The following is a 13831-nucleotide window of genomic DNA, read 5'->3' as shown; positions in this document are numbered from 1 at the left end:
CTCAAAGTGTAAGGCAATTAAGCCGATTAAAGGTTTACGGCACCAATAAGCCGCTCAAAGTGTAAGGCAATTAAGCCGATTAAAGGTTTACGGCACCAATACGCCGCTCAAAGTGTAAGGCAATTAAGCCGATTAAAGGTTTACGGCACCAATAAGCCGCTCAAAGTGTAAGGCAATTAAGCCGATTAAAGGTTTACGGCACCAATAAGCCGCTCAAAGTGTAAGGCAATTAAGCCGATTAAAGGTTTACGGCACCAATAAGCCGCTCAAAGTGTGAGGCAATTAAGCCGATTAAAGGTTTACGGCACCAATAAGCCGCTCAAAGTGTAAGGCAATTAAGCCGATTAAAGGTTTACGGCACCAATAAGCCGCTCAAAGTGTAAGGCAATTAAGCCGATTAAAGGTTTACGGCACCAATAAGCCGCTCAAAGTGTAAGGCAATTAAGCCGATTAAAGGTTTACGGCACCAATAAGCCGCTCAAAGTGTAAGGCAATTAAGCCGATTAAAGGTTTACGGCACCAATACGCCGCTCAAAGTGTAAGGCAATTAAGCCGATTAAAGGTTTACGGCACCAATAAGCCGCTCAAAGTGTAAGGCAATTAAGCCGATTAAAGGTTTACGGCACCAATAAGCCGCTCAAAGTGTAAGGCAATTAAGCCGATTAAAGGTTTACGGCACCAATAAGCCGCTCAAAGTGTGAGGCAATTAAGCCGATTAAAGGTTTACGGCACCAATAAGCCGCTCAAAGTGTAAGGCAATTAAGCCGATTAAAGGTTTACGGCACCAATAAGCCGCTCAAAGTGTAAGGCAATTAAGCCGATTAAAGGTTTACGGCACCAATAAGCCGATCAAAGATTAAAGGTTTACGGCATCAATAAGCCGATCAAAGATTAAAGGTTTACGGCATCAATAAGCCGATCAAAGATTAAAGGCTTACGGCACCAATAAGCCGCTCGAAAAATTACTACATCAAACAGTCCACAAAGGAAATATTTACCAGAACTTATCATCATGTCGAATAAACGAAAGGTTGTTTTTTCTATTAATGACCAGGGGCATTGTCGGTTGTGCACTCGCCCGGACGACATTCAAGATTTGGTGCAGTGTGATAAGTGTGATCGTTGGTTCCACTTCGGCTGTGCGAAACTTGAAAAGTTGCCGGAAAGGACAGAGCCCTGGCTATGTATCCAATGTGATGCTGATTACATGGAAATACTACAATTAAAAAAGGAGTTAATGGCAATCCAAACAGAGTTGGGAGCTAGAGCTAAGGCCCAGAAAGGTGCTGAGCTCCATGCGACTTCGCTAGAGCTCGAATTGGACAACGTCAAACAAGAGCTCGAAAATAAGGAAAAGGAAGAGAATACGAGGCAAGACATTTTAAAGGGCCTCGCAAATGTGTTGCAATCCTCACGTAAAGTATCGGATCCGGCAATGTCTGAAGCCTCTAAACCAACTGCCGTTAGTGAGGCAAGGGCAATATCAATCATGATGAAACGGCAGCTACAAATACTGCCTACCTTTTGCGGAGAAGCCCGAGAATGGCCGGCATTTAAACGTAGATTCATAGAAACTAGCCAGTCGGGTGAATACACCGATTCGGAAAATATCATTCGTTTACAACAAGCCTTAAGTGGAAAGGCCGCAAGAAGTGTTCAAGCGTTAATGCTGGACCCTTCGAATGTCCAGCAAATTATAGATAGATTAGAAAAACAATTTAGACAAGATCCACAGGGAACTACGAGAAGAGATAGAAAGGATACGCCCTAGTGGACCCGGTACAATCATCGAGATTACCGATGCCCTTGAAAATTTGGTGTCTCACTTGACAGCAATGAAGCAGGAGGAATACCTGCGTGATCCACGTCTGATGGACGACATTGCATCAAAGCTGCCATATGAGCAGCAAATAAAATGGATGGAGTTTAATCACACAGCAGTTAAAACAGTAACTTCAAAGGATTTACTCCAATTTTTAAAACCAAGAGCTGATATTCAGAGAGAAATGTCCAGACAGCCATTCGAACGGCGAAACAGAATAAACGTACATCAAGAGGCAAGAGGTCGTTGTTACCTTTGTAATGGAGCACATACCATTAAAGAGTGCCATCAATTTAAAAAGTTAACTCCGTGGGAAAAGCACAAACGCATTAGGTCGATTCAAGCATGCTTTATGTGTTTAATAAAACACAACGGGGTATGCAGATCAGAGCAAAGATGTGGGATAATGGGATGTCAAGGGAAACATCATAAGATGCTACATTTTACTCAATTCCCCCGATCGAGAAATGAGGAAAATATGAAAAATAATCCAAAAGGTACTGAAAATAAACCTGCAGTAGTATTAACAAACTTGCATTATCAATTCAGGACGCAAGTATTTTATCAAATTATTCCAGTAACTCTAAGGAATAACGGCTATCATGTCGAAACCTTTGCATTTATCGATCCAGGATCATCATTAACTTTGGTCGATAAACAAGTGACGAATAAACTCCGGCTGGAAGGAATACCGGATCCATTGAAAATAACATGGACCCAAAACTATTCAAAAATAGAGGAGTCCAGTGAAAGGGTGAAATTTAAGATCATGGGCTCAAATCTTAAGGAGTATAGTCTAGACGAGGTTAGAACAGTCGAAAATTTGCAATTACCAATGCAAACTGTTGACTATCAAGACATGTGTGCGGATTTCCCATACCTAAGCAGGCTTTCCATTAGCAGTTATAAGCGAGCACGACCAAGAATTTTAATCGGGCTGAATGTTCCATTTTATTTTGCGTATCTGAGTTCCCAGACGTGGGGCCTGATACGGAAAATAAAATGTGCATTTGTAAGGTTCCAATGTATTCGTTATATTTTACTTTTCGTATCTCACTAGCTTCAAAATGTGGGGCTCGATGCGGAAAATAAAATGCGCATTTGTAGGGTTCTTTTAGCAGTTGTCTACATTGTGGTACCCATCGGGAGCACAATGCATTTGTAGTGTTTCGCAAAACTTTTTTTTTGTTACATTGGCGCCCAAAGTGGAGCGTTGCGCATTTATAAGGTTCCAATGTATTTTTCGTTACATTGGCGCCCAACGTGGGGCGTTGCGCATTTATGAGGTTCCAATGTACTATTTGTCACATAGTCCCAGGAGTCAACTGTCAAAATGTTTGTTGTAGTATTAACATCAATTTTATTCTCAGGATCTTGGGCTCTTAGTGCTTTGATTGCAGGGGGGTCGCGATCAACAAAACCACGATCTCACTTATTGAAACCCCCTTATGTGCATCTAAGCAGCCCAATATAACTTCCCAACTTGTATCAATCGCTGTTACTCAAACCACCTCTATATCAGAAATATCATTCTTAAGATGTAAACTGGAAGCATTCCATCAAGTGCACAGATGCGGAGTCTCCCTAGACACTTGGCACAATAGTGGATACTACTCAGAGGTCCTTGAAATTAGTCGTGACGAGTGCATAGATATGGTCCACTCTAATTTCATAAATCTGCGTTGGGGGTCGAATACTCGAGTAACTCTATCAAAGAATGGTTACTTCTCGTACAGTTATACAAGTTTTGGAGGGATAGATGGAGGAAGTTGTACATCCGGAGGCACATTGACATCTCCATCTGGTATCAGATGGGACAGGGCTGTGAGGAATACAAGACTGGAGATGACTTACACGGTAGGGACTGCTCGGTTATTCCATGATGAAGGGCAGGTAAAATTCCCTAATGGCGTAGTCTGCAATGTGGGGGAAGCGAGGTGTGATCATTCAGGTTATGGCCATCTGTTTTGGGCAGTGCCTAGTCCAGATTGTAGGTCAGTGAACTCAAAAAACTCTCTAGTTTTTAGGGGGATGGCTCAGCTTATTGTGGACAAGGATTCGCTGGAGAAGGAGACTATGATTTTCAAGTGAAGTTGGGGAAGCCAGGGACATCCATCTGTGGATTCAACTCCTTTTCCACAGAACATCCACGGCTGTTTGTAACCATAGTACCACAAAACTCTCCCGAATTTCCCATGGTAAAGCCGGTGGGTTCAGAGGATGTGAACCTTTTAAATTACATAAATTCCAAATTCGTTTATGTAATGAGACATACGAAACAGGAAGTGGATCGTCTATTTAGGTTATTCGAGCAGGAAAGGGGTCACATGCAAAATAGGATAACTGAGAACCTGATGACATTAGCTCTAATATCACCGAAGGAGTTTGCCTATCAATATTTCAAGTCTCTTGGTTACACAGCTGTAGTTAGGGGAGAAGTCGTCCATGTTGCCAAGTGCAGAGAGGTTGCAGTTATGCCAAGAGTTTTGACCGATGAATGCTATAATGAGCTGCCGGTTCTGAAGACGGAACATAGGCCGCCCCCCTAAACTAACGCGGTACTAGGCCCTTCCCAACTTTATTTGAAGGAAAAGTCTAGCGCTTAAGGCTTAGATACTTCTCTGGGGTAAACCGAGAGATTTCTCTATTCCACAAGCTAAAAACTGACTTAGACGGATTTAAAGCTTTTGACGAATTATCCTTCTGAAGACGGAACATGGGCCGCCCCCCTAAACTAACGCGGTACTAGACCCTTACCAAGGCTAATTCGAACAAGAGCTAGATCTACAAAAACCAGACAAGTCTGTTTGTTGAAAATCGAAATCAGTATTACACTGACCACTTACTCAGGGCTTGTCACACCGAAGAGTTTCCTTCGCGACGTAACACCGGGTTACGTAGTGTCGTCAAAGCTAGGCTAGGCCCGGTGTTCTTCGGGTCCCGCGACCGTGACAGTTTGGTGGCTCCAGAGAGGAGCATCGCGATCGTTAGAAGTGTAAGTGCCAGTGGTAATCAGGTAAGTCAAAGGTTAGCGACACCTTAAAGTTCGTGAATATTGCATGCCTTAAGTGAAAAGAAAATAGACGGAAAGAAAATCCCTTATCCAAAAACTTAAGGAAAGAAACTTCTCCAATTTTTTCACAAAACCTTTACATTTAATTTTTTACAAGGATATGCCTGGTGACGATCCTACACAAGATATTAAGGACGTCGCCGAAGTTTTTAACGAGCGGGACCGACAATTCCATAAAATCAGCCAAAGTCCCAGTCATAAGCGCTGGTCAAACAAACCAATTGCGGATAATAAATTAGTTGAAACTAGGCACTACGACAGTTACAGATAGATTTGGAGGAAAGAACCAAGGCTCAACGAAGATCCGAGGTTCACTCAACCTCCTTGGAGTTGGAATTAAATCACATTAAACAAGAAATGCAGAATAAGGAGAAGGAGGAAGACTCTAAGCAAGATGTGCTAAAGGGTCTAGCGCAAGTCTTGAAACAAGCCCGCGAAAAAACATCCTCTAATGAATCTTTAGATAACAATCATGTATCTGAAGGAAAGGTGCTGTCCGTATTAATGAGAAGACAACTCCAATCATTGCCAACCTTCTCCGGCATCGCCAGAGAATGGCCACTCTTCAAACGGCGCTTCTTAGAAACAACTGAATCCGGAGAGTACACGGATTCAGAGAATTTAATCCGATTGCAGCAAGCCCTGAGCGGGACTGCTGCCAGAGGCGTCCAAGAATTAATGCTCGATCCATCTAACATTCCACAAATTTTGGATCGGGTGGAAAAAACAATTCGGACAATTTAAAAAGATCTACAAAGAATTGCGAGATGATATCGAACGCATAAGATCCGGTGGATCTTACGTTATAATTGAAACTGCTGACGCCCTAGAGAATTTGGTATCTCATCTAGAGGCCATGAAGCAGCAAGAATATCTACGAGATCCTCGACTGGTAGAGGAAATTGTCAGTAAGTTGCCATATGAGCAGCAAGTCAAATGGATGGAGTCCTTGCAATAAAAATCGAAACAAGGGAATTCCATCATGACCCTTAAAGATTTGTTGGACTTCATAAAGCCAAGAGCCGACATCCAACGAGAGATGTCCAGACAGCCGTCAGAACGGCGTAATAGAATAAACCTGCATCAGGAAACCCACAATCGTTGTTATATTTGCAACGAATCTCATGGGATAGAAGAATGCTCCCAGTTCAGGGGCTTATCACCATGGGAGAGGATGAGAACATTGACGAATAAGCATGCATGTTTCACATGTCTAAGGAGGCATGGTGGACCGTGCAAACTTAACAAATTATGTGGTTTTTATGGATGCAAGGGAAAGCATCATAGAATGCTCCACTATAACCAAACGCCACAAAGAAGCGAGAATAAAAACAAAACCGTAAGAGTGCAAGATACCAAGCCAGCGGTAGCTAGGACACACTTGCATCACCAATTTATGTCAGAAGTGTTCTACCAGATTATTCCGGTAACACTCCGAAATGGTGATCGTGAAACTCGCACATACGCCTTTCTAGATCCCGGTTCTTCATTGACCTTGGTAGATAGGCAACTTGTACATCAGCTTCAGCTGGAAGGGGTTCCCGCCCCACTGAAAATCGAATGGACCCAAGACTTTTCAAGAGAAGAAAAGCAAAGTCAGAGGGTGCAATTAAAGATAAAGGGAACCAGTGGACGCGAGTTCACGCTAGACAATGTTAGGACGGCAAAGAATCTTTAGCTGCCAGTCCAAACCATCGACTATAAAGAGATGGTAGAAGAATATCCTCATTTGGAAGATTTACCGATACATAGTTACAAAAAGGCCCAGCCCAAACTGCTGATCGGTCTGAATCACAGCCATCTCTTGATGCCAACAGACCGACGATTCGCAGAGCCAAACCAGCCGATGGCAATAGAAACCCCGCTAGGATGGTTAATATTCGGTAACATAAGCAAAAACATTCACGAGGATCATGCTCTAATGATCCATGAAGAAGCGAAGGCTCATGAATTGATGCAACATTACTTCTCAGTTGAAGATTTCGGGGTTACGGTTCCCGAAAATCTACCAGAATCAGAAGAGGTCAAAAGATAAAATAAAATTGTTGCGGAAACCCTAAAATACGACGGGGACCGCTATGAAATTGGATTATTGTGGAAGCAAGACAGTTTCACTTTCCCAGACAGCTACCAGCAAGCATTGAAGCGCTTGGTTGGGCAAGAACAAAAGCTGAAGGGCAACTTAAAATTAAAAGAGTGGCTACTCGAAACCATGAACGATTACAAGAATAAGGGATACGTCAGAAAGCTATCCCCTGCAGAGAGAATCGAATGGCATAAGGATGCATATTATTTGCCCCACTTTATCGTCAGAACAAAAATCCCCCAAAGCCACGATTAGTTTTTGATGCCGCTGCCAAAGTAAAAGGAGTTTCATTTAACTCTGCACTTTTATCGGGGCCTGACGCAACGACGTCATCCCTAGGAGTAACGATGAGATTCCGAGAGGGCCGCACAGCAATAGCGGGGGACATCAAAGAGATGTTCAGCCAGATTAAAATTAGACCTCAAGACCAACGTAAACAATGCTTCTTATTTAGAGATTGTGATCAGACTAGAGAACCAGACGTTTACGTGATGCAAGTCATGCCATTTGGTTCCACCTGCTTGCGCTCAAATTGTGAAGAATCATAATGCCGAGCAATTCAAGGAAGTGTTACCTAAGGCAGCAGAAGCCATAGTCAAACAACATTATGTTGACGACTATATTAATAGTTTCGACTCCACGAAGGAAGCCGTCGAAACAATAAAGGGAGTGATAAAGATACACCAACACGCAGGCTTCTTTATAAGAAATTTTATCTCTAATAATAAGGCTGTTTTTGTCGGAACTACCAGCGAATAGAGTACAGGTAAACCCTGTAAAGATATTCGAGGATAAGGAGTCACAAGGTGAAAAAGTATTGGGCGTATATTGGGATACCATTCTAGATTGCATCAGCTATAAATTAAATTTCAACCGATTACCGGACGCTGTCCGAACAAACGCAAGACGTCCAACGATGAGAGAGATGCTGTCTTTCGTCATGAGCATTTACGATCCAATGGGGTTAATTTCCAATTTGACAATACATGGAAAAATTTTAATGCAAAAATAGCATATAGAAATGTCAGATTGGGATTCACTCCTGTCCGACAGCTCCTACAAACAATGGAAACAATTCCTTACAATCATACAACAGGCTAACGCCATAAAGGTACCACCTCTACAGTGACAATGGAACCAATTTCGTTGGGGCCGAAAAAGAGGTGAAAGCAGACATAGACGAAATCAATAAAAACTTGGGCGGAGGAGTTGCAGCGTCAATGGTAATCAACTGGACATTCAATCCTCCCACCGCTCCGCACTTTGGAGGAGCTTGGGAAAGATTGATTCAGGGAATTAAAAGGTGTCTAAAGGCTATACCAGAGTGTACCCAGACACGAAAGCCTACAATAGAGGAATTAAGATCTGCTCTTATTCAAGCAGAATTTATATTGAACTCTAGGCCATTAATTCACATATCATTGGAAAGCGAAGAGGAGGAACCTCTTACGCCGTTTCATTTCTTAATTGGAAGAGCTGGCGAATATGCGCCTCCTTATTCCATCCCTACCGGATGCTTAACGAAAAAACAGTATGAGAGAATAAATCAATACTCTCAACATTTTTGGGTACGATGGCAGAAGGAGTTCGTACCAACTCTCGTAAATCGCAATAAGTGGACAAAGAAGGTTGAGCCACTAAAAGAGGGAGACATTGTGCTTATATAACGGACAAAGAAACGCATCCAGGAAAATGGCTAAAGGGAAGAATTATAGAAGTGAGACGAGCAGCGGATGGCCAGGTACGATCCGCTCAGATCAAAACTATACAAGGCATATACTCCAGACCTGCCACAAAGATAGCAGTCTTGGATGTAAAGAACAAGGACGATGATAACGCGAAACAGGAACCAAATTCGACTCCTGCTCCCGTTAATCATCAGCCAGGAACCTCAGGCTAAGCCGCACAAATCGGAATCAAATCGTAAGTCGAACGATAAAATTCACAAATTGATTCCAAGAATTGAATCAAAAGCGATCGCAAAACTCAAGTATCCAAAAATAAAGGATATATGCATCATCAATCACCATCGTGAGGCATACGCCCATGAGGAGCTGGAACTTCCAACTACCTCACGAGTAATGAAAGGAAGAAAACCCACCGAAAAGGAATGGGTAAAAACACTTCCAAAAGATGCAATAGTAAATCAAGAAAAGATTCTGAAGGACCCTTAAGCGGAAGTCCTAGGGAGAGCGCCGTAAGATAGACGTTGACAAAGTTAAAGAGATGCACGATCGTTGGAACGATAAGATAAACAAAGAAAAGAACCAGACGTCGCGCGGGAACGAAGTTCCCTCGAAGAAAATTCGATTCTCTTCAAGAGGGGCCCTCAAGGCATTAATTATGTTATTTTGCATAGGGACCGTGTTTGGATCGGAACCCTCAGGATTAATTGCTTATGACTGCGCTAATCCTGACATCAATATGACCAGCTATTCTCTGCTGGATGTGGATTCTTGCATACCCACTATCAAAAACCTTACTACGGTAGAAGTACCGATTCAAGTACTTCAGAGAAGCGCTAAGAGTAGCGCTATGGTATACCAATGTAAGGTAATAATTAAGCGTATAGTTAAGCATTGTGGAATACACTCTCATACTTCTGATTATGAGAGAAGATACGCTTATACAGGGCTGACACGACCAACCTAATCCACATAAATCACATGGCTGACCGTGACAGCCGAGCGTGAGTTAGTGAAAATTCTCCGACTCAAACCAAGTACAGTGTTAGTGAAATAGTGAAAAATATTCGACAACATGGGAAAAACTCAGTCGAAGAAAGTGCAAGTATCTGGAGACCCTCAGGTCCATTTCCCATAGCCTACCAATGAATATGCAACCCGTATCTTTCAACACCATAGCTAAGCCATACCAGCTGAACCACATCCAGTTGACTTACACAGCAATCCTACTCTCCGTTCTAGTTCTCACATAGCGAGCAACGACATACCCAGTGACCCACTAAAGAAATAATAAACATTCATAGGCTCTCACGTTCTGATTGAATTTAACTACAACATATGGTAACTCACCACATTCTCTTTCACATGTTTCGCTCTCGCACTCTAAACTTACTCTCACGAACTAAACAGAACAGAACGACGCAACGGTTAATCCAAGCTGACACCGACGAACCAATCAGAAGACCGTATGACAGATGGTTGTTAAAGTAACGCCTCCGACGCCAAGTTAGATAGTTTTCCCATATCTGTATTCGATTAAACTTAACTATCTATGTATTGACTAAATTGAATAATGTAATTTTATAAAAACTAAAGACGAGAAAAATAAAGAGGATTCTTATTCCTGAACCCAAAGAATGAGTTTGTTTTATGGCGACCGTTTTTCTCCCGAGCGAGCAATGCTTCGGATCAAAGAGTGAAATTTACCTTGAAAAAGTGAATTAAAGTGTAAATTTACAACTCGAAAAATCGGATCAAAGTGAAGCTTGAAAAATCGAAACAAAGTGAAGATTCTATACTAGAAAAATTCGAATCACAAACCACAAAGTGCCAATTGGAGAAAGTGCATAGTGAAGCTACGCAAATTCATCATGGGCTGGTTTAGTAGTGACGAGATCATTACTAACACCGCCAGTATTAGCAGCAGCATGGAAGATAAGTTTGTTGCTGGAGCTGTGAGTGTGATTGCTATTTTGCTAATATTTATAGTAATCTGTAAATCTGTAATCTGTAAGTCAGTGAAGAAAAGTAAATAAAAAAAAACATTTGAACAATACGTGCGTCAATCAACGAAGAAAATTCTACCGTTATGGTAAACAGTGCAAAAACGGGTACACCCCGTAATAATACAAAATAAGAATACATCGAAGAGGATACAGCAAGAAGGCCAACCGATGGAAGCAGATGCTGAGCATTACTGCAAACACCGAGTCTTCCAAGTGTGCCACCACCATTTGACGGCGTGGTATAATCATCAACTACGGAAAACAGCGTAAAAGATAAGTAAAGTTTAAAACCTTAAGTTAAGTTTTTTTTTCATGTTCTCAATTCATACAATAATCATAAAAGTAAGAATGGATGATCCAATTCCTTTAGAAATTTGGATCTTAATAGATGAATTTCTTGAAAGTGTTAAAGAGCAAATATAATAATCTCATAAATAGTTGATTTCTAATTTGTAAAAAAAAATATATTTTGAATTATACATCAGTTTATTGTTACGAAAATTCATGATTTTAAAGTGTGTGTGTGCTTGTTTATTAGATAAAAATTCATTTCGAACAACAAAATGTATATTAAATGGATCGGCTCCGAGAACTCGAAGCCCACATTAAACGTGAGTTTTCAAACTTGGTCAAAAGTAAACATAGAATAATCCAAGGTGACACCGACGATCCAATCAGAAGACCGTATGACAGATGGTTGTTAAAGTAACGCCTCCGACGCCAAGTTAGATAGTTTTCCCATATCTGTATTCGATTAAACTCAACTATCTATGTATTGACTAAATTGAAAAATGTAATTATATAAAACTAAAGACGAGAAAAATAAAGAGGATTCTTATTCCTGAAACCAAAGAATGAGTTTGTTTTATTAGTGACTTGTCGAAGATACAAGTCACATTCAGAGAACACTTGGAACGCACTTTTTAACCAAACCCCAACGAACTCACAAGTTCCACCAGGAACACCTTCGCACAAACCACATTGGTGGCTCCAGAGAGGAGCAAAGTTAAAAAGTGAAATAGTGAAACGGTGAAGTGAAAAAAGGCGCGAGGCGTCAATGATAAGTATTCAGTCACCAGACTGAGTACACAGGTAAGTCAAAGGTTAGCGACACCTTAACGTTCGTAAATATTGCATGCCTTAAAGTGAGAAAAAAAATAGACAAAAAGAAAGGCCTTTTCCGAAAGGCACACAATTCAAATCTCAGGCGACGCTCTCATAAGAGAGATAAAAGAAGTCGCAGAAATTTTTAACGAGCGAGACCGGCAATTTGAAAAAATCAACCAAAGCTCGTTACATAAGCGCTGGTTAAAACAATCGATAGCGCCGAATAAATTATCGGAGTCCAGGCACTATAAGTTAGCTTTGTGGCCTGGAACATCGAAACAAAAAGAGGTTGTGCAATCAGTATTCAAGTTTAGATACGAGCAACCGAAACCCTTAGCTGCAAACAGGCCTTAGCAAAGGACCTGAAAAATCTTAAAATTTAAAAATAAAAAAAAGCTAAAAGGTTTAAGGCAATAAGCCAAGGTTGTCGGCACCAATAAGCCGTCCTAAGGTTAACGGCACCGAAAGGTCCGTTTAAAATCCAAGGCAATTTAAGCCACTAACAGGGTTGATCTGAGTAAATAATTTACCAGAGGGCAATCTATTCAAACAACAAATAACTCGCCCACGTGCGAAACAATCTGCCAAATTAAATAAAGAATCTTAAGATTAAATCAACTTTGCTAAAATGCCAAAGAAAAAGTTCCAGTTCGTCATGAACGATAACGGACATTGTCGGTTGTGTAAACGCATCGACGAAGAAGAAGATTTAGTGGCCTGCGATAATTGTGATCGCTGGTTCCACCTTGGGTGCGCCAAACTCGATCACAGTCCAGGCCCGGAAGAAGATTGGCTGTGCGTTCGATGCGCAGCCGATGCGGCGGAATTAAATGAAGCCAAACAAGTTCTTGCAAAATTTCAATTAGAACTGGAAAAGCGGGCTAAAGCGCAAAAGAGCGCTGAGGTCCATGCAACCTCAATGGAATTGGAGCTCATGAAGCATAAGCAGGAGCTGGAAGAAAAAATTAAAACAGAGGACAGTAAGCAGGATATATTACAAGGTCTTGCTGATGTCCTGAAAAAATCAAAAATAACAAACAATTCAGAATCATCTGACGAAGGTAGACAAGAATCCGAAACTAAAATCTTGTCTGTAATAATAAAATGGCAGTTACAAACACTACCCACATTCTCGGGAATAGCTCGAGAATGGCCCGCATATAAGCGGAGATTTCAAAAAACAACCGAATCAGGTGAATATACAGATTCGGAAAATTTGACACGCTTGCATAATATTAGAGCGCCTTGAAAGGCAATTTGGGCAATTCAAGCGGCTCTACAGAGAATTAAGGGAGGAGGTAGAACGTATTAGATCAAATGGGCCTAATACTATAATTGAAATCGCGGATAGTTTAGAAAATTTGGTGTCTCATCTAAACGCTATGAAGCAGCCAGACTATCTAAGAGATCCTCGCTTAATCGAGGAAATAGTAACAAAGTTGCCGTACGAGCAACAAATAAAATGGTTAGAAGTGACACGCGCAAAAGGCGCTTAAGGAATTCAAATATTAATACTCAAAGATCTTCTCGATTTCGTTAAGCCGCGAGCAGATATTCAACGAGAAATGGGGAGACCTTACGGTGAGAGAAAAATTCGTGTAAACTTACATCACGAGATGCACACGAAATGCTACATTTGTGATGGGAAGCATCGCATTGTAGATTGTTCTCAACTAAAAAAAAATGTCATCCTGGGAAAGGGTGCAAAAAATTAAGGCAAAAAATGGATGCCCTATATGTCTAAAAAGGCATAAGGAACAATGTCGATCTAATGATCGATGCGGCGTCGAGGGTTGTCAGGGAAGACACCATCGAATGCTACATTTCCGAAGATCTTTCGGACCAAGCCAAAATGAAACTAAAGTTTCAACAAATACAAGTCGTAAAGAACCTCACGAGGAGGCTCAAACTAATTTGCACCACAAATTTGTCCCTCAAATTTTCTACCAAATAGTTCCGGTAACACTGCGTAATGGCAAACACACCGTAGAAACATACGCATTTCTAGATCCAGGATCATCGTTAACCTTACTCGATGATCAAATTGCAGAT

At 41.3% G+C, this 13831-nt stretch overlaps 1 protein-coding gene across 5 annotated transcripts; it reads left to right on the top strand.

The window, feature by feature from the left end:
- The first annotated feature begins 597 nt into the window (after positions 1–597).
- On the top strand, positions 598–11583 carry LOC115268958 (uncharacterized). Of its 5 annotated transcripts, none has more exons than XM_062849174.1 (2): positions 598–721; positions 863–11583. In XM_062849174.1, the coding sequence occupies exon 2, from the start codon at positions 1836–1838 to the stop codon at positions 2880–2882; it is 1047 nt and encodes a 348-aa protein (XP_062705158.1). In that variant the 5' UTR covers positions 598–721; positions 863–1835; the 3' UTR covers positions 2883–11583. The 5 variants fall into 5 exon arrangements, with proteins under 5 accessions (XP_062705158.1, XP_062705161.1, XP_062705159.1 ...); XM_062849177.1 differs by having other exon boundaries at positions 629–721; positions 898–11583; XM_062849175.1 differs by having other exon boundaries at positions 715–774.
- Positions 11584–13831: the final 2248 nt, after the last annotated feature.

The sequence above is a fragment of the Aedes albopictus genome, chromosome 2 (assembly GCF_035046485.1).
Source record: "Aedes albopictus strain Foshan chromosome 2, AalbF5, whole genome shotgun sequence".
In the NCBI taxonomy this organism is placed as follows: domain Eukaryota; kingdom Metazoa; phylum Arthropoda; class Insecta; order Diptera; family Culicidae; genus Aedes; species Aedes albopictus.
The sequence above is the reverse complement of the archived record's forward strand: the minus strand, read 5'-3'. Positions and strand labels throughout refer to the sequence as shown.

Coding starts and splice junctions, on each gene's coding strand:
- LOC115268958 (XM_062849174.1), top strand. CDS start 1,836: ATGAAGCAGGAGGAATACCTGCGTGATCCACGTCTGATGGACGACATT.